Source organism: Astatotilapia calliptera, chromosome 2, assembly GCF_964374335.1.
Source record: "Astatotilapia calliptera chromosome 2, fAstCal68.1, whole genome shotgun sequence".
Classification (NCBI taxonomy): domain Eukaryota; kingdom Metazoa; phylum Chordata; class Actinopteri; order Cichliformes; family Cichlidae; genus Astatotilapia; species Astatotilapia calliptera.
Genome location: NC_137423.1, coordinates 24287452 through 24311220, shown reverse-complemented (window position 1 = coordinate 24311220; position 23769 = coordinate 24287452). Strand labels below are relative to the sequence as shown.

At 40.8% G+C, this 23769-nt stretch overlaps 1 protein-coding gene across 2 annotated transcripts in view; it reads left to right on the top strand.

Moving 5' to 3' along the window:
* Positions 1-23769, top strand: part of gria1a (glutamate receptor, ionotropic, AMPA 1a) — a 74105-nt gene that overhangs the window by 32497 nt on the left and 17839 nt on the right. For both annotated transcript variants that reach the window (XR_003274165.2, XM_026188844.2), the window contains exons 6-11: positions 2526-2684; positions 2982-3149; positions 4068-4172; positions 4932-5039; positions 12416-12622; positions 13315-13760. Coding sequence is in view for 1 of the 2 variants with exons in the window: in XM_026188844.2 (XP_026044629.1) it covers positions 2526-2684; positions 2982-3149; positions 4068-4172; positions 4932-5039; positions 12416-12622; positions 13315-13760 (1193 nt within the window). In the remaining variant the exon portion in view is untranslated. The remainder of the gene's footprint in view (positions 1-2525; positions 2685-2981; positions 3150-4067; positions 4173-4931; positions 5040-12415; positions 12623-13314; positions 13761-23769) is intronic.

The following is a 23769-nucleotide window of genomic DNA, read 5'->3' as shown; positions in this document are numbered from 1 at the left end:
CAGATTTTGATGTAATATTATTTGGAAAGCATATGACTGGAAACAACGTAACATTTCAGCACAACAATGATCCCAAACACACTGCCAATGCAGTAAATCATACTTGGATATAAAAATACAGAATGGAATACAATCAGGCATGAAGACCACTTAAAATAAAGTTAAAAGAAAGCTTGTGTTAAAGAGTTCAGGTTCTGTTGAAGAATAAATGTTCATATATGTTGGCAGATTTCAGTAACTCACTGTGCCTATTTCTCATTTTCTAAGAGAAAGAGAGAAATCAGGGGTGGCTCAGGACTTTTTGCACGGCACTATTCTTCTCTGCATTCACACTTTATTTGAATTTATATAAATGTATGTAAATTGTATCTTTTGTCTTATATTTCATTTCATAACTGGATTCCAAACTTTCAGTAGTTTATTGCCAATTCAATAGTTGTGTTTACCCAATAGAATTGTCTGGTTTTACCCTCATTCCATCTGCAGCTCAGCTAAGTCAAATATCCTTTCACTGCCACAGCTATAGAAATCACAGCAACACAAGTGGGAGACTTGCGACAGTGACAGAAAGCTGTGCAGACTCACAGCAACAGAAAAAGGTCAGGCAGCCAGTGTATGAAAGCATACATCCATTAGCTCTCTTTGTCTGCTGCCTTTTCCTCGCCACACACACGTTAGACCCTGACAACACTCGATAAATGTGGCTAAATGAAAAGAAAACTGGCATCAACAGAAGCTGTGGTAATAACAACATTAATATGCAGATGCTGGCTTGAACAGTTTCTCACTGCTGGCGTTTTAGATTGACTCAATCTCCCTTGTCCAACCGGTTTGCCAGATTTAAATTTAAACGATAAAGCTTAGACGGTAATAACAGATGATATACAAAGTGGCCACAGTCATTTATAATGGGCCCGTTAAAATGTTGGACCAAAAAAACGGGGTAAAAAAGAAAGAAAATGACTTTATACGTCCTTGGACCTTTTAGTTAATTTACTTACCTCAGTGCACATGTGTGCTTGTGTGCGTTGATTCTGAGCACAGACTGAATTTCAGTAAGTACTTAAATTGTGGTTACAATTCTGTCGGGAACATCCCCCATCTACGTCCTGTGTTAGCAAAGGCTAGTTTCTATAGTAACCTCCTCAGCTGACTGCACAGCATTAGCTCATTCATGGAGCAGAAAAAAGACATAAGTCTGTCTGTTGAGCTGAGAAATATGGACACCTGGCAACACATACAGGTACATTAAGGGAAATGCGGCTGTTAAAGCAGACTGAATGCTGCCCCTCTTGGTTGCCCGCATATGTTTGGGGTATTTTTCTTCTTCTCTTAAATGAAAAAGGGCAAAAAAACCAAAAAAAAACAATTCTAGATAACTTTAGGCTAGGGAACAGCAAGTCCTCTTTGTTTTTCTTCAGTTCTTTTGACTGTATGAAAATCAAAACACAGTAAACAAGCGCGAATTCGGAACGGATGTGATAAAAAGAGCCAAGGCTTCAAATGGCACGATAAAAAACAACAACAACATCAGAGCAGAGAAGAAAGAAAACGGATGGTACGCTGGAGACAATCCAGAGAGAGGCACCTTTTCTCCTCATCAATCAAAACTTTGCTTTTAAACCTCAGACAAATCACAGACAAATCTTTTTTCCTCCTCTGTCTCCACTCCCACCCGGTCCCTCTTGTCTACCTCCTCCTCTCCCCACGCTGACAGGAAGCCTGCTGAGAGACTGAAACTGTCTTTCCTACTTTCTACCTCTGAAAAACAGCCCTCTCCACATAATAGTTTTTTTGGGGGGGGGGATACAAGAAGGAAATACCATTACAGTAAATCGCTTCTTCCTCCATTCTTCTTTGCCTGAGGCTCGCCTTGCATTGTTCACAGTAGCCTATAAGGTTTTGATCCTGCTGTTGTTAACAGTAGCATATGAGGACTCCGTCTATCACAGATTAGTGCCGGACTGCTCCTTCCATGTAATGAGGTTTTCTATTTTCTTTCTCACTACTTCTGTCCCTCAGGAAAGACCTAAATGAAGTCTGCTCAATGGGATGATCTCCCTATGTAAAAATGAAAGATTTTTTTTCTTTATTAAGAAATTAAAACCTGAACTTGTGATGGCACAGTTAAAGCAGTACTCAAAATGTAATAAAGTTAGCTAAATTACCCAACCAGCGGCACCAAATGTTAGGTGCCCTGCTGCTGGTTCCAAAACCTTTTTGGACAGTGTTCTTACAAAATGCTCACCTGCTTGAAACCCTTTGATGCAGTTTTTAACAAGTTATGATAATTGATCCATTCATCCATCTGCTTATAAGCTAAACTGCTTATGAAGCTCAAAAGTAGAGGCGAGATCCATTTTACATGTGGGTTTTTTTCTTGTGACGCCTGGATAACCAGAACCCCTGTTTGCAATCCACTGCTGTAGAAGAACATATCAGCTGGATTTCACAGGGAGTTAACATATCCTCTGTACCTGTGTGAGTATGTGTGTGTAATCTGTTTCTGTCTGGTTTCCTCTCAGGGTTTTCTGGACATCGATCTGACAGATCTGAGGAAAGGCGGGGCAAACATAACCGGCTTTCAGCTCGTCAACAACTCAGAGCCGAGTGTGAGCCGCATCGTCCAGCAGTGGATGGAGTTTGATAATAAGGACTCCAAAGTGCCCAAGCCTGGACTCAAAGTACTACCCCTTAAATTTCTGAGTTACTTTCTTCTTCTTCCATAAGTCTCTAAGCCTAGTGTCTATATAATAGGTAACTCTTACCTGAATATGCTTTTTGGATTTTGGATTTCTGCTATAGCAATTATTTATCTATACCAAGCTGAGAGTGATACCATATCAAGGTATTTGTGTATTTACAGGCATAAGAAAGTAACCTAAAGTTTAAGTTATAGAAATGAAGTCTCTGATGTTTAAGCAAAGCGCTTCTAGTGTTTGTGACATGAAATGTAATTGAATTAAACTTGCTCTCTGCAGTACACAGGTGCTCTAACATATGACGGGGTGAAAGTCATGTCCACAGCCTTTCAGAATTTAAGGAGACAGAGGATAGACATATCTCGCAGGGGCAACGCTGGAGAATGCCTAGCCAACCCACCAGCTCCCTGGGGACAGGGCATAGACATCCAGAGAGCCCTGCAGCAGGTCTGCACACGTGGAGAGGAACACACTAATGCACACACGCATAAATACATAGATCCTCGTGCACACTCACACAATTTCTTGAGTGGCACATTGGCTAACAGCTCCTGAGTTTGGGCTGGCTGAACAAATTAGGTCTCATTCTGTCGTGTAAAGTTCACATTAAGTCGTTGGAGAGCTCTCCAGTATCAAATGTGACATCATAGCTAGTAAACACAACCTGCAGGCAATAACACTCGACTGTGATTATCATGAAATATGACATCAGCAATTGAGTTTAGAAATGTAATATTTGGCGATGAAAATGCTGGACTGGCTGTGAGACTCCTTAATGTCACAGAGACACACGAACGCCGACCCGCATGTGCATTGAGGAACACGGACAGTTATTTGGATTAAATTTAGAACGCTAATAAAAAAAAAGAAAATTTAAGTTCAAGCCATTCAACACCATTCACGCAAAATATGGAAATATAAAAACTGCTTTTGTGTTCATGAGGATTTACGTACAGTACAAGTGCTTGTGTGAGTGTGCTGCCCAAGGCGCTGTCTGCAGAGTGGCTGCGCAGAGGCCTGTTCCGAATCAGTCTCGCCATCTGCCTGCAGATAGACTGGAGATTGAAGCCGTTCGTGTTCGCTCAATTAATTCCATCACACAGCCAAGACAAACACGGTGCACTCTGCACACATACGTGCACACCGTCTGTCATTTATGTCCACAGTGACGCGCGGACACTCACAAATGAAAACGACACAAAACATGCGAGTTGCGCTTAGAATGCATGTCATGTTAGCATGATGTGCGAGTGCTTGCTCCTAGCACTGAAACGCTGGTTGAATATCACGTTACGGGGCAGCCGTACCAGCCAAGGAAGTGAGAGGATCTGAATTACTTATTCGATATCTTTGACTCCATTACAGGTCCGTATAGATGGATTGACTGGTCACATTCAGTTTAATGAGAAAGGCCGCAGAACCAACTACACTGTTAGTGTCATGGAACTGGCCCCCTCTGGACCCAAGAAGGTGAGCCTGAGGGTCCGATTTAAGATATTCATTCTTGCCCAAGGGCCCCCTTTCTAAAAAGACAATATGTATGCAGTCTTATTACATGTGTCTGACTAACCCTGTAGCTTATTTTAAAACCTTGTACTGTAGTCAAACGACTGAATGCTCCAAAGAGCCAGTTTCTAATTTAAAAAGTTAAGATTTACATTTAACAAGAAATCTCCTACTACCTTCAGTGAAGTGTATGAGTAGCTTTTTACTCTCACACCTCACTGAGCAGCTCCCAAATGAGTACATCATTACTGCTGCAAATACCTTAAGGGTGAAAGGTAAATTAGAGACATGGATTTACCTTACTTCTTGGTATGTTTTCAGTCTTGCAAATGCAACTGAATGTTTATTTGAAATAGCAGGAAATTCATATTTTCCTCTTGCGCTGGAGAAGCTATCCAGTGAGGAGACTTAAGTACTTGAATTTATCTGAAATGCCTGATAAATTATACATTTTTATTAAATACAGCTCATCATTTCAATTAAATTTTGTGCACTCCACATACATGTCTCTTTTGGGATTTCAGTCATTCACAGTAAGAGCTGCTAAATCAGCTTGATAGGTCATTGAGCTGGACTTAAATATAAGCTGAAATATGATAAACTGCCTTTAAGCTCGAGTCTTTGAGTGGGAGTAAAAGTTATTTTTCTCTCATATAGTCAGTTTCACTTTAGGCAGTTAATTAAACACGAGCCCTACTTTGTGACACATTCTCCTTGCCTTAGGTCGGCTACTGGAATGAAGATGAGAAGTACGTGACCACAGCCAGCCTGAGAGGGAGCAACGAGACTTACCCACTGCTGAACAGAACTTACATAGTCACCACTATCTTGGTAAGTATGAGTTAAAAACAAAAAAACTCAAACAAACAGAGGTTAAGGGCTTTTTTTAGGGGACGAGGGTGTTTAATTTGAGAGACTGAAACAGATAAAGTAATAGTAACATATTTTCTATCATGGTAGAGTTCCTTAAATTTCACGACCCTGAAAGAATTCAGCAGGCGTCCGCAATTGTATCTTGCTCTCTTGTTTCTTTTCCCAGCTACATTTTCTAACTGCTCTCATTCTGACTGAAGCCTGCTCAGAATAACAATGAGTATCAGTATAACTTTATTGCTCCGTGTACATCTGAAGTGCAGAATCTCATGCCTGACATACAGTGTTGATGACTGTTAGAGTTGGTATAGTACACATTTATTGCACTTTTAAAAGCTCACAAAAGGTCAACATAATCTCTGTGGTAATGTCAACACACATAAAAAAAACAGGCAGACTAGAAAGAACCAGCAGAAGTGTCTGTGCAGCATTAGAACTTCTCATGAAATAGACAAAGTAACTGTTATATATGAGGCTGTGGTATGTCAGTGCATCCTTTAAATTTTTATTTTTTTATTTTTTTTTTACCATAAATGTCATCATTAGGTCATCCAACATGTCTCAGGTTGTATTTATTGGCAGTAACACAAATGGTCTGCAAGTGAGGTCAGATTCGACCTAATCCATTCTTGTGACACGTATCATTATATTTTGTAATCATAGCTGATAATATCTGACTATAGTACAGTAGAGGATATTAAAGTTAGTACAATATATCCCTGGAGGTACAGGATGTTCTCAGTAGCTTGTCTATGAACTGGTTCCCTAATTTTTACTAGTGGTATATTTTTAAAGTGAAAATGTTTTTTTTTGCAGTGAAAAGTGGCTTTAATGGCTCTAATGTATATGTGAAAGGTATATGCACACCAGAATTAGAAATTAAGCAGCTTAACTTATATGTCATGTGAAAAAAAAAAAGTTTTCACATGACTTTCTGCAGTCTTGTGAAAAAATACAACCTACATCAGCAAGTATGAGCATCTCTATGAAGGAAGACATTTTGGCAGTTTGCTGCTCTGGAGCTTTCAGGTGTATGTTAACACAATTCTGAGGAGGGAAGACACCAGCAATATCTAGAAACAATTGTTGCTGCCTATCAATCTGTGGAGGTTTATAAGACCATTTGCACACAGTTTGAAGTCAATCATTCAACAGTGAAAAAAAATATTGACAAGTTGGCATTCAGGACAGATTACCAATCCTCCCAGGAGTAGAAGTCGCAACAAACTCACCTCAAGATCAGACAGTGCGACGCGAAACTGAGAAACTGCAAAAATTTCCAGAGCGACATCTCAGACTCTGCAGGCCTCAGTTAGCATGTTAAATGTTGCAGTTCGTGACAGTACAACTAGAGGAAGGCTGAACAAGTATGGCTTGTTTTGAAGAGTTGACAGGAGAGACTCTTCTCTCTAAAAGGAACATGGCAGCATGTCTTAGATTGGTAAAGATCCATTTGAACAAACCACAAGGTTTCTGCAATGATTTCCTCTGGACAGATGTGACCAAAGTGGAGATGTTTGACCATAATGCACAGCACTATGTTTGTTACAAACTGAACACAGCATATAGGCACAAACACATCATACCTACAGTCAAGCAGTGTGGTGAAAGGAGTGATGATTTGTGCCTGTTTCACAGAGACAGGACCTAGAAGTCTTGCATGCTCTTTATAGCAAAGCATTCTAGAGTCAAATGTGAGGTCATCTCTCTGACAGTTAAAGCTTCGGCGAAATTGGGTCATTCAGCAGGACATTGTTCCCATGCACAGCAGCAAATGTACAACAGAAGAAGAATCAAGTAGTTCCAATGACCCAGTCAAAGTCCACACGTCAACCTGATTTAAATATTGTGGGGAGACCTAAGAGAGATGTGCTTAAACAAATGCTCACAAGTCTTTATGAACTAAAGCAAATTCATAAATAAGAGTGGGTGAAGATTCCTTCACAATGATGTGAGAGACTGATAAAGTCATAGAGAAAAATAGTAATTTAAAATTATGGTGGCGCTACCAGCTACTGAATCATGAGATGAGCCTCATTTTTCACAGGACTGTATAGAATCCTGTGAAAGCTTTCTTTTTTGCATACAATACATTACAGTTTTATTTATATAGCACATTTAAAAACCCGAAGGCACACCAAAGTGCTTCACAGTAATATGGAGAGTCAACATAAGTTAATAACAGGGTACAAATCGGGCACTAGCATAGACAGGATAGAGGCACTAACAGACCAGAAGAGTTAGATAAATACAAAATCTGCTGAGACAAAAACAGCAGTAAAATTAATAATAAAATAATAAATTTTATAAAATTTTATAAAAGATTTAAAAGTTTAAAATTTAAAAGATTTAAAAGGGTATTAACTGGTGAGGAAAGCCAAGTCAAATAGATATTCTTTCAATCTTGAGTCCAAGGCTCGAATAGAAGCAGGGAGGCTGTTCCAAAGGTTGGGTGCAGCTGAAGCAAAGGCACGATCGCCTCTGGTCTTCAGTCTAAACTTAGGTTGGGCCAGGAGTAATTGACCTGATGATCTTAATGTACAGATTGAGGAGGTCAGTGAGGTAGCTGGGCGCAATGTTATCCAGGATTTTAAAAGTGAGTAGCAAGATTTTAAACTCAATGCGATATTTGATTGGTAACCAGTGTATATCAACAAGAGCCGGAGTAATAGGGTCAAATTTTCTAGTTCCAGTAAGAAGGCGAGCCGCAGCATTGTGAACGAGTTGCAGCCTTCGAAGAGAGAAGGCTTGGACACTACAGTAGAGAGAATTACAATAATATAACCTGGAGGTCACAAAAGCGTGGATACGTTTTTCCAGGTCCCTGTGTGATATAATGCTTAGCTTTAGAAATCTGGCGCAGTTGAAAAAAAACAGATTTAACTACTGATGATACTTGTTTATCAAGCTTAAAGGAGCTATCCAAATAGACACCCAGGTTACGCATAGAATCAGAGAGAGTTAGCTAGGGGCCCCAGCAGGGCAACAGGCTGGTCTCGAGGAATATGGCTGTCGAACACCATAACTTCAGCTTTTTTCTCATTTAAAATGAGAGAATTATCTGACAGCCAATCTTTAACCTCTCTCAGGCAATCGTACAGGGAGTTCAGTGATGCTGACAAATCATCAGTCAGTTGACAAGAGATTTGAATGTCATCAGCGTAAAAGTGATAAGAAATATTGTATTTTTCAAATATGAAGCCCAAGGGTAGCATATACAAAGAGAATAATAAAGGGCCAATACAGACCCCTGGGGCACACCACAGCAGAGAGGGGCAACAAAGGAAGAGTATCCTCCCATCACAACAGAGAAGGATCTATCTGTGAGGTAAGAATTAAACTAGTTAAGGGCAGAACCCTTGATGCCTACAACATGCTCTAGCCTCCTCAAGAGTATATTATGATCAACCATGTCAGAGGCTGAAGAGAGATCCAATAAAACTAAAACAGCATGGCGACCAGAGTGAGCAAATACAAGAGGATCATTATAGACTCTTAGCAGGGCCGTTTCAGTGCTATGGTGTGGCTTAAAGCCAGACTGGTATTTGTCAGTGATATTTTTTGCAACTAAGTAAGCCTGTATTTGGAGAAAGACGGCTTTCTCTAAAACTTTTGATAAAAACTGAAGTTTTGAGATTGGCCTATAATTGGCAGGGTCTTTCTGATCGCAATTACTTTTTTTAAGAACAGGGTGCACTACCGCATGTTTAAAAGCAGTCGGGACACAGCCCACTAACAATGATAAATTCATTAAAAATAAGATGCAAGGCCCAAATTCCTCAAAACTTTCCTTGATAATTCGGGATGGAAGGATATCATGCACAGAATTTGAGTTTCTCAATTGTTCAATTATTCCCTTAAGAGTGGGGAGTGATAACAGCTCAAAGTGAGAAAAGGTGGACATGCATCGTAAAACCGGAACAGGATTCAGCACAAGAGAGTGAGAGTGTGAAGCCTTCAGTAATAAAACTTTTCCACTAAAATGAATAAGAAATTGCTCACAGAGAGCCTGAGAGGCCGAGCTCGAAGAGTCCGGACAGGAATTTATCACTGAATTAAAAATTTTGAATATCATTCGCGGGTTGTGGCTATTAGTCTCAATAATATCTGATAGGAAAGCTGCTTTAGCTGCCTTTACAGAGTTCTGGTATAGAAAGACTGCATGACTGTGGGATTTTTGTGGGACACGCCTTCCTTCAGATGACTTCAGTGCTCACCAGATAAAAGATTCTTAGTGGAGCTGATGAAGGCAAGAAACAATGTAGAATAACAGAAAAGACATCAGTACACATCAACTTGTGCACTCTTTTTAGAGCCATTGGCTGCATATATAGACATCATTGCCAGTGAGAGGAGAAAAACTCTTCCAGTCAGCCTCCAAGTTGTAATTAAGATAAAGAAATTTTCAGAAGCCAACTATCTCTGCCACTTAGCAGATATAATTATGTTTAAACAAACTAGTGCAAAATGGCTGCAGTAGTCAGTTCAGCTTAAATGAAGCCCAAAGTGAACCCTAATGCAATCCATTCAGCTGCGAGAAAAGGAGATTGATAGCTTACATGGTTTTTTTGTACCCAGTTTTCAAGCCTTTAGGCTATTTTTCAGAAAAACAGAGTGCATAATCTCAGAGATTAGACATAGTTAACTAAACACATTCTTTGTTTGAAAGCAACTCTCCAACACTCCAGGAGAGAGAGGCCAGAGGGCAGCCACTTGGAGCTTGCCAAAAGGCACCTAAAGGACTCTCAAATATCGAGAAATAATTCTCTGTTCTGATGAAATAAAGATTGAATTCTGTGCCCTGAATGCAGTGCGTCATCGGCAACATCATGCTCTGGAGATGTTTTTTGGCAGTAAGAATAGGGAGTCTAGTCAGGGTCAAGGGAAAGATGAATGCAGCAACGTGTCCTTGATTATAACAAGCTCCAGAATGTTCTGGTTTAGCCCCAGTTTTCCAACAGGACAACGACCCTTTGCACACAGCCAAAGTAACAAAGGAGTGGCATCAGGACCACTCTGTGAATGTCCTAGAGTGTCACAGCCAGAGCCCAGACTTGAGATCTGAAAATGGCTGTGCACAGACGCTCCCCATCCAACCTGACATAGCTTGAGAGAAGATTGAAATATTGAGCCAGGGCTTTCAATACTTATGTAGTTGTTATATTTTAGTTTTCAAATTTTACTACATTTACAAGAATTTCAAGAAAACTTTGTCTTTATGGGGTAATATGTTTATAATTTGAGGTAAAAATGAATTGAATCCTTTGTGGAATGAGGCTGTAACATAACACAACGTGGAACATGTGAAGTGCCGGGAATACATTCTGCATGCATGTAGCTTCTGCCACTTCAGCTGTCTGCAGTACAACTGGAAGACCAGAGATCCTGTTAGAATCATTTTCACTGAAAAGCCAATCAAGTGGTTGTTGTAGTATTACTATAATAAGATTACTGAGTTAAATATAAGAAAGTAGCCACTAATGTAGCTGCAAAGGAAAATCCTGACATGTAGTCTATTGACATCTACTTTCGAAAGTATGCCTAAAATCCTTATTTAAACCCAAGAGTTGGAGTCTCCGGAGTAAGCCCCCAAAATAACTCTCTCTGACATAATCTCCTGTCAGTGTCCTTTTCTCCGGGAAGATAAATTAGTTTTCTGTCTTGGAAGCTAAGAGAAGAGATAAGGTGTGAGGAGCACAGGCGCAGGAGTTTTTACACCTTCTAACTTCTGTGCTCTCTGATTCGTTGCCTACGGGTGGGTGTTGTTTTGCTGCTGTGTTGATATCACATAGTTCTTCACTGTAGTCCCTGCTGTCCAAGCCTGTGCCCACAGACTAGGCCTGGAGATGTGGAGAAATGAGGCACAACTGGTTTAATGGGGCATCAAAGCTTCCTTTGCTGATGACTGCGGCTTTGCACTGAAATCAGACAAAGAGTGAAATGTGTCTAATCTTAGCATGCCTGATTTTTGTGTTATTGTCGCCTTTAGTGTGTATAACCCTTAAAATATATTGGGTAATGTCAGCACACAAGAGAAAATGATTGAATTTTTAAAACGTATTAAAAATATGAACTTCTACATGTGTAGTTGCATTTGTTCAGGTGCACAAGTGCTCTTGTGTGTATAAATGTACAGCGAATGTGTCTGAGTATTGTATTTAATGTGGTTGAGTGACAGCAGATCTCAGTGGAGCTGTTCGAGGTCAATGTGATTCAGTCCTGGAGGACCTTTTGTATGCCTTGCCACATCTCCATGTGCACATTTGTACATGTGTGTGTGTATTTCTGTGTGTGTGTGTGTGTGTGTGTGTGTGTAGTGGGCATGGTCACAGTTGCGTGTGCCCTGTCTTTGTCTATGACTGCGTGCGCCAGTGCGTACACTGTGAAAGCGCTGCACGCCAGTCCTTTCTCTTCACTGCCTCCCCAGGGTGCCATTTGTCTACCAGCCTCAAGTTATGTGCAACAATGATTACCTTCACCTGGATCATAAAGAGCGGGAGAATACAGATAGCTGTAACACATATAGGAAACCCTCTCCTCCCTACACCCCGCCTCCTTATCTAGACACTGGTGAACACGATGGAAGGATTTTCTAAGCTCAGCAGAAAACTCTCGCTTAAAACAGGAACACATAACAACTTGTGGGAATTGAGGCCTTCTTAGTGCTGCTGGACAATTTATACTGAGGCGACTTTAATTCTGTATGAAATACATATTTCTGAAAGTGGAGCCCCAGGTGTAGTGCCAGCTGCAGTTTCTCAGGCAAGTCAATCAGTGTGAGATGTGCAGTAGTCGATGTAACAAGAAGAACAATGTGGCCCTGGAGCAGAGGTTATCCTGGTTTCAGAGAGCTGTCAGCTTCATTGTCTTCATGCACGCACTTACACAGGTGCTCGTTTGAATCATACCTCATGTCTCTTCGGCTCTAACAATGCTGCCCAATTCCTGTTTTCTTGTTGCATGCTATGTGCTTTTCAGTGCACGATTCAGTCGCACTCATCCTACTTAGAGGGTCTTTGTGGATGAATTGCATACCTACCTTCAGGGAACAAAGCTAAAATAATGCCTTGTAGTTCCATTTAATTTTCTTTTCTTCTCAACCTTTAAACCTACAATTATATCTGGGGGCCAGTGCTTTTTTTTCCTTTTTTTTGCCCTAAGCCTCGGTTTAGAACAAGAGATAGCACTTCATTTTCAAAACACACACTAATTTCAGGGAAATCATTTCAGAAGCTGTTGAGTGAGTTCCTGTAAATGATTTTTAAAACTTTAGGAAAATAAAAAGAAACACATAAAAAATCTGTTTTTACTCATGGCTGCCCCACATCCAACAGGAGTCTCCATACGTGATGCTGAAGAAGAACCACGAACAGCTTGTGGGGAATGATAAGTACGAGGGCTACATCGTGGAGCTGGCTGCAGAGATAGCAAAGCATGTGGGCTACCAGTACAAACTGAAGATCGTCTCAGATGGCAAGTACGGAGCCCGAGATCCCGAAACCAAGATGTGGAATGGCATGGTCGGAGAGCTGGTGTATGGGGTGAGTCGGTGGAGCTTCTTCTAAGATTTTCTTTTTGTTTTCCCCACAGTCAAAGCTGGAAAATTAACTTTTAAATGTCTTTTGTAAATACTGATTATTGAAGGTCTTAACACATTGAAAACCGCACTGGCCCCAAGCCTGTTAAGGATGATTACCTATTTTGCTTTCTTTTTATTAGTATTCTGCGCTGCTTATTTAAATATAATTTTAATATGTTAGACTTTGGGCAAGGTTCACTTTGGAAGAAACAAATCCTTACAGTTTGCTGCTAGAATAATTTGTGATTATATGATTACTAAAGGTTCCTCTGAATTGCAATTTCGACAGTCTAACCACTTTGTTCTTCAGAAGTCTGAAATTGTGCTGTGTTTTTAATTTGACCTGGATCGTTACCGACTAACTTTTGCTGTGTGTACCAACTGTGCTGTGATGAGGGGGAGGAAGATAAAGACACCATCTTAAAACTGAAAGAACTGGTCTTTCTTTTGCTTTCTCGTTGTGCAATATACTTGGATAATGATCAAGAATACATTTATATCTAGACACGGTGTAGTGCACGTTGAGTGGTTGCGGTGATCCTCTCAGACCTTTGCTGCAAACAAGGAAACACAAGTATCATTCCACCTCAGAATTTCAATGAAATGCTACTTTATCCAGCACTGTTTACACCTTCCTTTGTGCTCTTTCCTCAGAAAGCAGACGTGGCTGTGGCTCCGCTCACTATCACCCTGGTCCGTGAAGAGGTGATTGACTTCTCCAAGCCCTTCATGTCTCTGGGTATCTCTATAATGATCAAGAAACCAACCAAATCCAAGCCTGGCGTGTTTTCCTTCCTGGACCCGCTGGCTTATGAGATCTGGATGTGCATTGTGTTTGCCTACATTGGCGTCAGCGTCGTCCTCTTCCTGGTCAGTCGATTCAGCCCGTACGAGTGGCACGCCGAAGACTACGAGGAGGGAGCCGAGCCGCAGACTCCCACCCAAGCGGCGGCTTCCAACGGGGTGCAGCAGGGCCAGACACCGACGCAGCAGAACACCACCCAGCAGAGTCCAGAGCAAACCAATGAATTTGGCATCTTCAATTCCCTTTGGTTTTCACTTGGCGCCTTCATGCAGCAAGGCTGTGATATTTCACCACGGTAAGAAGCTGAGGCCACAAATTTTGAAGCTTTATACTCCTCTGAGTCTCTGCTTTTATTTGTTGGTACACAAAGAGACATTCAGTACCACCTACGTGTAGTACATATCTATCTGCCACACCAACGCCTCAGCATGCTGACTTGCTTTCTTTTTCAGCTCACTTGAGTTTTGTTTATTGAGATTTTGTTGTGTTTTTCTTAGCCGTTTGTCATACAAAGAAGTGATAAAACTTTGATGAAGGGCAGAAGAGCCAGCTTATGATGTGGTCATGTTGCAGACTGTTGTGGTCTCATTCAGTTTCCAGATAATTCCCATAGTGCTAAAAACATGGCACAAATCTAGGACAGTCAAAACTGGTAGTCAGTAGAAAGCTTTAGTATTTTATAAAATTCAAAATTCCTGCCATTCTGCATCTCACAAGTGATTAGCCAGTCGGTTGTGCAAATATTAGAGCCTTAAGAAGCTGCTATGAAGGATCCTGGTGTGAGTATTGAGTGTTATATGTTGGCTTCCCTCAAGTGCTCTCATGAGCTGTGGTATGAAACCGTTCTCAAAAGGTCACCAATTAAAAATCTCATTAAGTGTCTGAAATTAGAGACACTGAGGTCGACTTTCTGAGCTCTCCAGAGGCGCTAACAGGGGGAGATGAGAAGATAATGTCAGTGTTATCACTGTAAGCTCTGAACTAGCAGAGACAGGTTAGGTCACTCGTAGACAGAGCTTCTTGTCTCTTTAAACATTAAGCTGCATATACATTATGTAGCAGCTACCGTGAAGTTGGAGATCCCAGCGCTCCGTCTTGAAAGTGTAATCGTAAGCATCGTTGCGTTCCATCTCGACTTCCTTCTTGTGGCAAATTAAAGGGTGTATCTTCACTTTGGCCTCACCCTGCACAAATAACAGAACGGAAAAAAACAAAACAACTTTGCAACCCACGAGCCTGCATGCGGCACATAGGTGCTCAGCAGTACATAATGTAGGTAGTGAATTCCTCCTCCCACAGGCCTTCATCTGACATTTACTGTTTTCTGCCTGCAGACTGTGCTGTGCTTCATGTGAGATGAAGCCTATTGTCCAAATGCTCTTCTCTTACAGGCAGAAAATGCATTTGGATTAACTATTGATTTTCTTGTATGCCACACAAAGAGAGAGGGCCAGGGAATGTCACGGTGCTTCCTTAAAATTGTCCCTTCCTTCTGTATGCACAGCCATCTTTGAGCTGTGTGTGTGGAATGGTGTGTACTTTGCAATTTAAAAAAACAAAATTAAGAGTATTTGCATTTCTTTTGCTCGAGAAGCGAGGGGGACGACCTCCGCGGATGCAAGACCTTTCATTGACTTCGGCTAAAAGGACAAAACAGGCCATTCCTCTCTACTTTCTTATGTTCTGTGTAAAATAGGTTTGAGGTGGAACCGAATTTCATTAGTGTTATTAGTGAGGTTGGGCTTTAAGGGCGCTTGTCCTCTAAGGACTTCAGTCAAATACCTCTCTTTGTCTTGGAGTGTCCTTTCAAGGTGAGTCTGAGTGTTCATTTTTGGTTCTTGGTAAAAGATTTTTTGGGGGGGGGGGCGTCAGGGGAATTCACAGACTTTTTTTTTTCTAAAAAGAAAAAACTGCACATGTCACAGCGTGTGCAGCAGGACATGCTGTAGCGATCAGCATGGCCTGCTTGGTGTCTTGAAAAACCAACACAGTGAATGTTTCACCCTGCTGAATACTGGCCTGAAGGAAACATCTTCCCCTTGAAAATTTGGGTGACCTAGTTGCTCTAGTTAGCACAGTGCATATTCACACACACTGGTGCATGCTGATGTGTCTCCTAAAGCATTATGAGTTCTTCTGCTAGAGTTAAAGGACATACTGTACGGTTTGTCAGATGAAAGCAACAGTGCTTGTAACATCACAAATTCACAAGAACAGAGTATTACACAGCGTACGCAGTTTTACTTTTATCAAAAAAATTCTTTCTTGAGAAGGTTTTGTTCTTGTATGTAAGGTAGGGTTTGACCATCTTCTTTTTTTTTTTCTTGCCTAGCTGCAGCCTGTCTTTCTTTTTCCACTTTATTCATAGACTGAATATGTCCTGTCAGTGTGAAAAAGGAAGCTAGTGCGGCTGTGCCTAAAACCTCCATACCTCTCTCTCCGGATTGCGAAAAGAAGGCGTATTACAGGGACGTCCTCAGTAAAAACTCTCTTAAACATAACGCCATATTGAAAAAGACCTGAAGGTAGTGCCTTAGAATATATAGTTTATATTCTAAGGCACTACCTTCAGGTCTTTTTCAATATGGCGTTATGTTCATTTTGTATGTTATGGTCCCATTTAGAGAGAAAGAGACAATAAAATAGAGTGTGCTTTAGAGCGAGGATACCTTGTCAGGCACAAGTCACTTTTTTAACATTTTGTATATTCAAAACTTTGCTAAAGTACAAAATAACACTTCTCACTCAGAATTGTGCGTGTATTTTTTGGAGGAATGTTATTGATGTCTTAGCAAATACCGCTTATGAAATCCTAGATACTCACTTGTTGGTTATTATGTAAGCACATATGTAAGCAGCACAGCCAATCAGCATTATCCTTGCCGATTGGCTGATCTTAGGTTAGTTTTTTTTAAAGCATCAACAATATTGATTTGTCTGATGTTGTAGCTCTAACTAGTTAATTAAGAACTTGTTAATTTGGTAGCAGCTGATATACAAAGTGACTATGTGGATATATATGACTATATGAAATAATATTTGACATAAAGCAGATTAGGGTCCGTATTGACATATTACATCACAGAGTTGCTGCAGCTGTGTTGGTTACACATCCATGATATAAGTGTGCTGTTTAACCACATTCCAAAGGTGATCTGTTGAACGGATATGATTTGTATGACTATGGAGGCCTTGTGAGCACAAGGAACACATTGTAATGTTAGCAATGATTTGAGCTTTTCGACACGGTGCGTTATCCTGCTGCAAGCAGCCATCAGAAGATGGGCTGTGGTCATAAAGTGATGGGCATCGTCACCAACAATACTCAGTTTGGCTGTAGCCTCAGTTTCCGGTTCGTAGCTGACAGGAGGGGTACCTAGATCCTCTCCTGCATGGCTTGGTTTTAACAAGTTTAATAACAGAGTTGCTGTTCCCGTTCTATCAGCTCAAAGCAGTCTGGATATTCTCTTCTAACCTCTGACATCAACAAGGTATTTTCACCCAGAGAACTGCCGCTCAATGGATATTTTCTCTTTTTTTAGACCATGCTCTGTAAACCCTAGATGTGGTTATGAGAAAATTACAGTAGCTTTTGAAATACTCAGACGAGCCCGTCGTCTTGACCACTTCTACATGCCTAAATGTAGGGTTGAAGATAGATAGATAGATAGATAGATAGATAGATAGATAGATAGATAGATAGATAGATAGATAGATAGATAGATAGATAGATAGATAGATAGATAGATAGATAGATAGATAAAAGACATTATGTTTCTGAATTTGCTGACATTTCCCAGTCAGTGCCTGTAAACCTCTCATCGCTGTGCCTTTATTACTAATAGGTGAGAACAGATTGTTCTAGAGGTGCATTCAGCTCTGTGGTAGGCAGCCTGAAGCACTTCTCTCTTCATACTTCTCCATTTAATCAGAGACAAAAGGCCAAGGAACAACACTGATGATCCACTCTGTCCTGGATTAATCAGTAGGCGTGTTTAATTTTCTCGTCAGCCTGTATCTGTGTGTGTGTGTGTAGCCTGGTTCTATTAAAAGCAAACACTTATTGCCATTTTCTTTGTCAGCGCTCTAATAGTAGGCTATCAGATTGGAACAGTCTACAGTGTACCTGTGCATCAAGGTGTACATGCAGCTCTGTTTCTCTGTGCACATGCATAGACTCACTTGTATTAATTTATGCTTCAAACTGATGCGATGCATTAATGCGTACAGTACGTGATTGTGTGTGTATTGGCCAAACTGCTCCCCCTGCTATTTATTCTGTGCAAGGCCATGTTTACTGTGCTCTTTCTAAATGTCAGCACTGTCAGTCAGGCCCTCCCATAAGCCCCAGTCTGTGCTGTTGGGCCCTTCTTGTGTTTATCTCTGCAGACAGGTGGATTCCAAGACTGACCCTCACCCTCACCACACACAAACACACACACAAACATAAACACCCAAAGAATTCTCCATTCATCTGTGCACCCGTTAACTTCCTCGTTCTTTACTTCTTCTCAGTCCTAGCATTCGCTAATAAACTCTGTTCTCCATTCTTCAGAGGTGAAAAACCCTCACCTCTCTCATCCTAAACAGTCGCACATCCATAAAATGTGAATAAAACACAGGGCTTTGGTTAACCCTGCAGTTGTCTGCCTTCTGCGAACAGATTCAAACTAGCTAATCGCATCAACATTGAGCTGTAGTATTGTTGCAAGGCTTGGCCCTCACTCTTCATATGAACCCTGCCAAAGTAATGGAGGCTTAAGTTAACGCATCGCAGGCGAAGTCAAAATCTCAACAGATGATCCAAATAATCCATGGAAGGCACGGAAATAATGAGCACTATACTTGTGTTACAGTGAAGAGCTAGTTTTTTCCTTGTACTATATTTTAAGCGCAGCAGGGAAGATGCAATGAGGGAAATATTGAGTGGATTTGAGTAAAAGAGCGTAGTGTTCTTCAGGTGAATGTGTTTGGATATGTTTAAGTCGGCATCTGTCGTCTGTGTCTCCTAATAGGTGCGCGTTTGTCTGAAATGCATGGCCCTGTGGAGTTCACTCTGGTCCTCAGGTGTCTGCGTTCCCTCCGTTATATGACTGTAGACTGAAATAAATCAGCCCTGTCACTCACACCCTTCCTGCCAGCAGCAATGTCTCAGGCTGGTGGTCAGAATCATTCAATAACGGATTGTATACGAGGCGTATAATGTAACCCCAGCAGGGTCAGTATTTATTTTTTTTGCTATTGCACTAAAAAGGAGAGTTTAAACACTCAGTTTTCTCAGGGAATTTTTGATTTCTCTGTTCTGCATTTCTCCAGCATTACGTGAAGCAAAAACATAACAGTCAAATTTTCAGATCAAGTACTATGTGTAACACAAGCATAGTGTTCATTATTTCCCTGCTTTCCGTGGATTATCTGGATCATCTGTTGAGATGCTGACTTTCTGCCGTCAATGTGTCAACTTAAGCCTCCATTACTTATTTGTTGACTTATGTAAGCACAGACAACTTTTATCAGAGTCTCATTGAAACCCGACCCAGATCGCAAACAATAATTGAAAATATGTTAAATCAAAGTTTTAGTGTCAACCTGAATTCTACCTTTGAGTCTTGATCATTTTTGCAGTTTAATACTGACACATTGTTGAATTTATGACTTCTAATCAACTGAACTTCTGTGTTATTTAAACTATAAAATCCACCACATTTCAATATAATTTCCCGGTCAGCTATAAATCCATGACTTTTCAACCTCATTGTCACCTGATCAACTATAGAAAGATCATCATCGATCAATTATATTATTGTGTTCTTTTAATGTCATTACTATTACATCGTCAGGTTTTAACATTGTTGTAACATTGACTCAACATTTATTTTGCATTGGGTCACTTTTTTCCAGAACATTTAGGATGTGATCACTTTATTTGTTTAGATATAGATACCCTATAGGTTTGTCTTCATTCCATTTTGAGAAGAGCTTTCAAAATGGCTCACGCTTCAAACTGAATATTGTACGTGTTCCTTTCCTCTTCCTTTCAACCCAAACACAGACTCACCCGCAGCACACTGCACTTGAAATTAAAGGTTTCCCACATAATGCAGGCACACCCATTATTTCTGACATGAAAGCTATTGTTCGGCTGCTAACCAAACCCTCAGTGACGAACCAGGTGAACTCTTGTGATCAAGGGAATTATTGATCTTGCACAGGGATCAAGCGGGATGTCACACTGTGTTTATTGTTGTTATTAATGTCGCGAGCACTGAGAAAATAGACTGTGTTACACGCCACCGAGTTACATAATTGTGGAATAAGTTAGCTGCTATAAAGCAGTTTTTTGGAGAGAGTGGGGGGGTGGGGGTTCAGGAAGGGATGATTTATTCATAAAGATACGGCTCGGTTTAGTTCACGGCACAACTTATGTTTTATTTATTCGGAGATCGCATGAAGGCAACTTTTTGATCTTACATGCATGCACACTCGCCAACAGAAACCACCGAGGCACACGCACGCACGAGCCCATATACACTCCCCACTGGCGTATCACACTTTGTACCACAGACAAAGGCACCATCGCCTCTGAGGCGTTTTACTCTGTCACATCAGTCACACATACATTTCCACATGCAGAGAGGGCTTTTTTTTTCTTTTTGCTGTAATCAAGCTGTGACAGTATACGGATATATTTCTTGCAACCATGAATAATACACCGAGCTCGAGGCCACATGGGAAATCTACCTGGGCCAGTGTAAACACTGCCAGTTATTTGACTGGAAAGATGCGATGCTGTGAGGCTTATGAGAGGGCCTGCGAGTTGATGAGAGTTTTCTCTTTGTGATGGCAGGCCCACTCTACTATAGGGGTGGATGCCCTTATATATGTAGTGAGAGGAAAAAGAGTGAGAGGAGGAGGAGTGAGATGACTAAAATCTCTCTCAGCTCAGCTGTACTGTTTTAAGTGCAGAGTGTGTCACCATAGCAACCGTAAAGAGATTTTTTTTTTTTTAAATCATAGCAGTTTCCCTTCAAGTCTCTCTGATGTGCAGAACTTCACTCAAATGCACACATACAGCATCTCCTTTTCTTTTTTCTTTTTTGTATTAATGCTCAGAAAGCCTGAACGCACTGTCAGTCCGCTTACACGCGTGTTGATGGCATTGATTTGCGGGAAACAGTTGTGATGTATTTGCCTGTTTTTCTAGCTGGAGTGACTAAGAGGCTTTGCGTATGTGTGTGGGCGCGGAGCTGAGCACTCTCACAGATTGCCAGAACTGTCTTTTCTCAGGTTACTTGAGGCTAAGACAGCAATCCGCAGCATCATTCAGCAAACAAGTGTGCGGACACAGATATAACGATTAGAGTTGCATCTCAATTATATCGATTCCCCTGCACCGGCAGCGTGCGGTGGCTGCAAGCTGAAGTTTTGTTTTGTTTTGCATTCACGCATGACCGCTCCAAAATGAGCCATATGTTGCAAAGCAGCCTGTTAACTTTACTGCTTCTTATTGAAAGAAACATGCATTAAATAATTACAAAGCGTTTGAAATCATAATGCTTTTGTCAGTGTTGTTTTGTTTTTTTTCCCATAGTCTACTTGAATGAGTATAATTACAAGCTTGTGGTGTGTTTGCTTCAGGCTGGTAACATTACCATAATATTCTCTTTTCAGCTCAATGGCATGGTAATGCTGACCTTTAGATGGAGAGAGAAGCTTTAATAAATCATTATTTTTTGTGCTCCATGCTTAAAGCTCACATGTAGTTTGGCCTTGGAGATGAAAGTGCTCTCAAATAATACAGACCTAACAACTGGGAGGTCTTTGCAACAAAAGCGCAAGCACACAAAAGCAAAACCTGCGGCTTTGCAACAATATCGGCCGTAGTGTGTTACTGTTCCCCCGAGGCTCCTTTGGCAATATCAAGAACACACTAAAAGCGTCAGACAAGTGTGCGTCTGTTGTCTTTCTGTGCACTAAAAGCATCGTGTGTGGCACATCAAGCCAAAGCTGCCACGTCTGCGCTGAGCTCTGAACCCGTGACCGGGGTCGTGCATGTGCTTTCTGCAACTGCAGCGACCTATATTGAGGCAGCTTTACATAAAAAAGTTCAGCACTCATAAATATACTATTCTGGTTCATTATCCCAGCATACCTGTGCAATTAGGCATGATTTGAGCCGCCTGTTTTTTGTTTGTTTTTTTTAATTTGCTAAGGAGACTGTGGAGAAAGCTTAAATAAAATTTTATCAACCCATAACATTTACAAGCAGTGGAGGCATAGTTGGGGAAAAGGCTCATTAACAAAAGCCCTGTGATATACAGTAAGTGAGTAGAAGGACTCTTAAAGGAAATATAAGTAGAATCATTTAATCCTCCAAATAAAAGAATAAATTATGGAGTTATTATTTTTCTTCTTCTTCTCTAATTTCATTCAAATGTAATGCAGACCATCATCCTGTGCCAGCACTGTGTGACAAACGCATCAAGTAAGGTATTAAAAATGATTCACCTCAGTTCTCACGGCCTGTTCAAACCTTCAGCTCCTTCAAAACAGAATACAAATAATGTTTACACACAACTCGGAATTATGACTGTAGAGCCCTGTGTGCTATATTATGCTAGAATAACTAATGGAGTAACCCTTGACTTGGTTGTTGCACCACACACACACGCACGGCCACTTTATCTTCTGCAGTCTCATTGTGTTGATTGAATAGTGGTCCTTTCTTCTTTATACCGCTTTCTTCATTTCCACGTCTAATGAGTTGTTTTTGCTAAGGATGTTTTTCGCAGTTCACCAGAGCAGGGGATGATTAGCTCAGATATAATCACTCTATCTCGGATTATATCTATATATATATTTCTGCTTAGTGGCACAATAACCTCACCAGTTCCACTTTGCTACTCTCTCACTCCCTTTTTGCCGTTTCTGTTGTTTCATGCCGTTGCATGTAAGAAGGCTCGCCTGTGGAAACACACTGGGAGTGGCCGTTCCCAGTCATTGAGAACATACGGCTACTAATTTAGAAGAAGGAAACAAGAAAAAAAAAGCTGCATATCAGAAAACTCCTGTACCATCCCTGATTTGTCTTAGAATCACACCATAATTAGAGACCATTTTCTTTCTCATTTAAACCTCTGTAATTCCTAATCCATTGTAATGTGGCCATTACTGGCTCATTTTTTACACTTGCTAAAGTCATTAGTCATTGCTAATTACCATATCGAAAAGAGGAGGCCAGCCAGGGGAATTCTAATGAGAGTTTAGCGCTATAGCAGATTCCCGGGGACCTGTGGGTGGAGATCGCGTAGGAAACGTCAAAGCCAGAGATCCGGTCTGCCGTGTGTAGCTTTTTAAGATGATTTTTTTTCTGACAAGAGAGTTTAACATCTGCTTTCCAAAGGTAAATACTGTACGTGAGGTCACAGCCCAGTCCTCTTCCAACCACTGCAAGCCAAACCTGAGGGACCCCATCACTGTAAGCAAGAAGCTGATTTAGGGAATGCTAAACTTGGGTAGGTGTCGGGTGGTGAGTCCTGGTGGCCGAGGGGGCTTTAAGAAGCTGTGTAATCAGTGTTCCCGCAGACCTGGTGCAGTTCTTGATTGCATGACATGTTTTCTCTCCATCACTATGAAGCTGAAGCAAAACGCTCCAGGAAAGACTTTAGAAAAATACACAAACAGAACGAAAGGCTCATTTGGATTTGATACTGAATTTAACAACACCAATGAGACCTGTTTCCTTTTTCTGCTCCTAAAATACTTATTATATTATTTGGTTACTGTATTTTTTTATTTATTTAAATTTAATATTTAAGGTAATAGTGAGAGAAGCCAAAGAAGGTAAATAGATCTTTAAGGTTAAGAGAGTTTGGTAGGTAAGTGTGCGCTATATTTGCTCGATCACATGTCAGTGGCTGGACACTTTGATTGATCGTTTAATCATTTCAGCACTAACGATGTGCATACACACAAGTATTGTATTTCTGCCTGTGCCGCTGCGGTTGAGCCTGTGCTTCTGCTGCTGCTTCCATTAACATTCATTTTCTTCTCAATACAATAAAAAAAATTAAAGGCGGAGTGAATAATTGATTAATCGTTGCCTTAACATGACTATGAAATTACAGTGCTGCTCAGAAGATTTCCTTTACTGTAATAGGACAGCTTAGTTAATCTTTTACTGAGGCGCCAAGGTTGGCTGCTGTGCAATAATGTATGAGGGGCGGAAAGGAGGCTCAAAGGAAAGCAGTTCAAAAGGAAACAAACAGAGACAAACAGGTCTGTGTTTGCCAGTCACTTTGCTC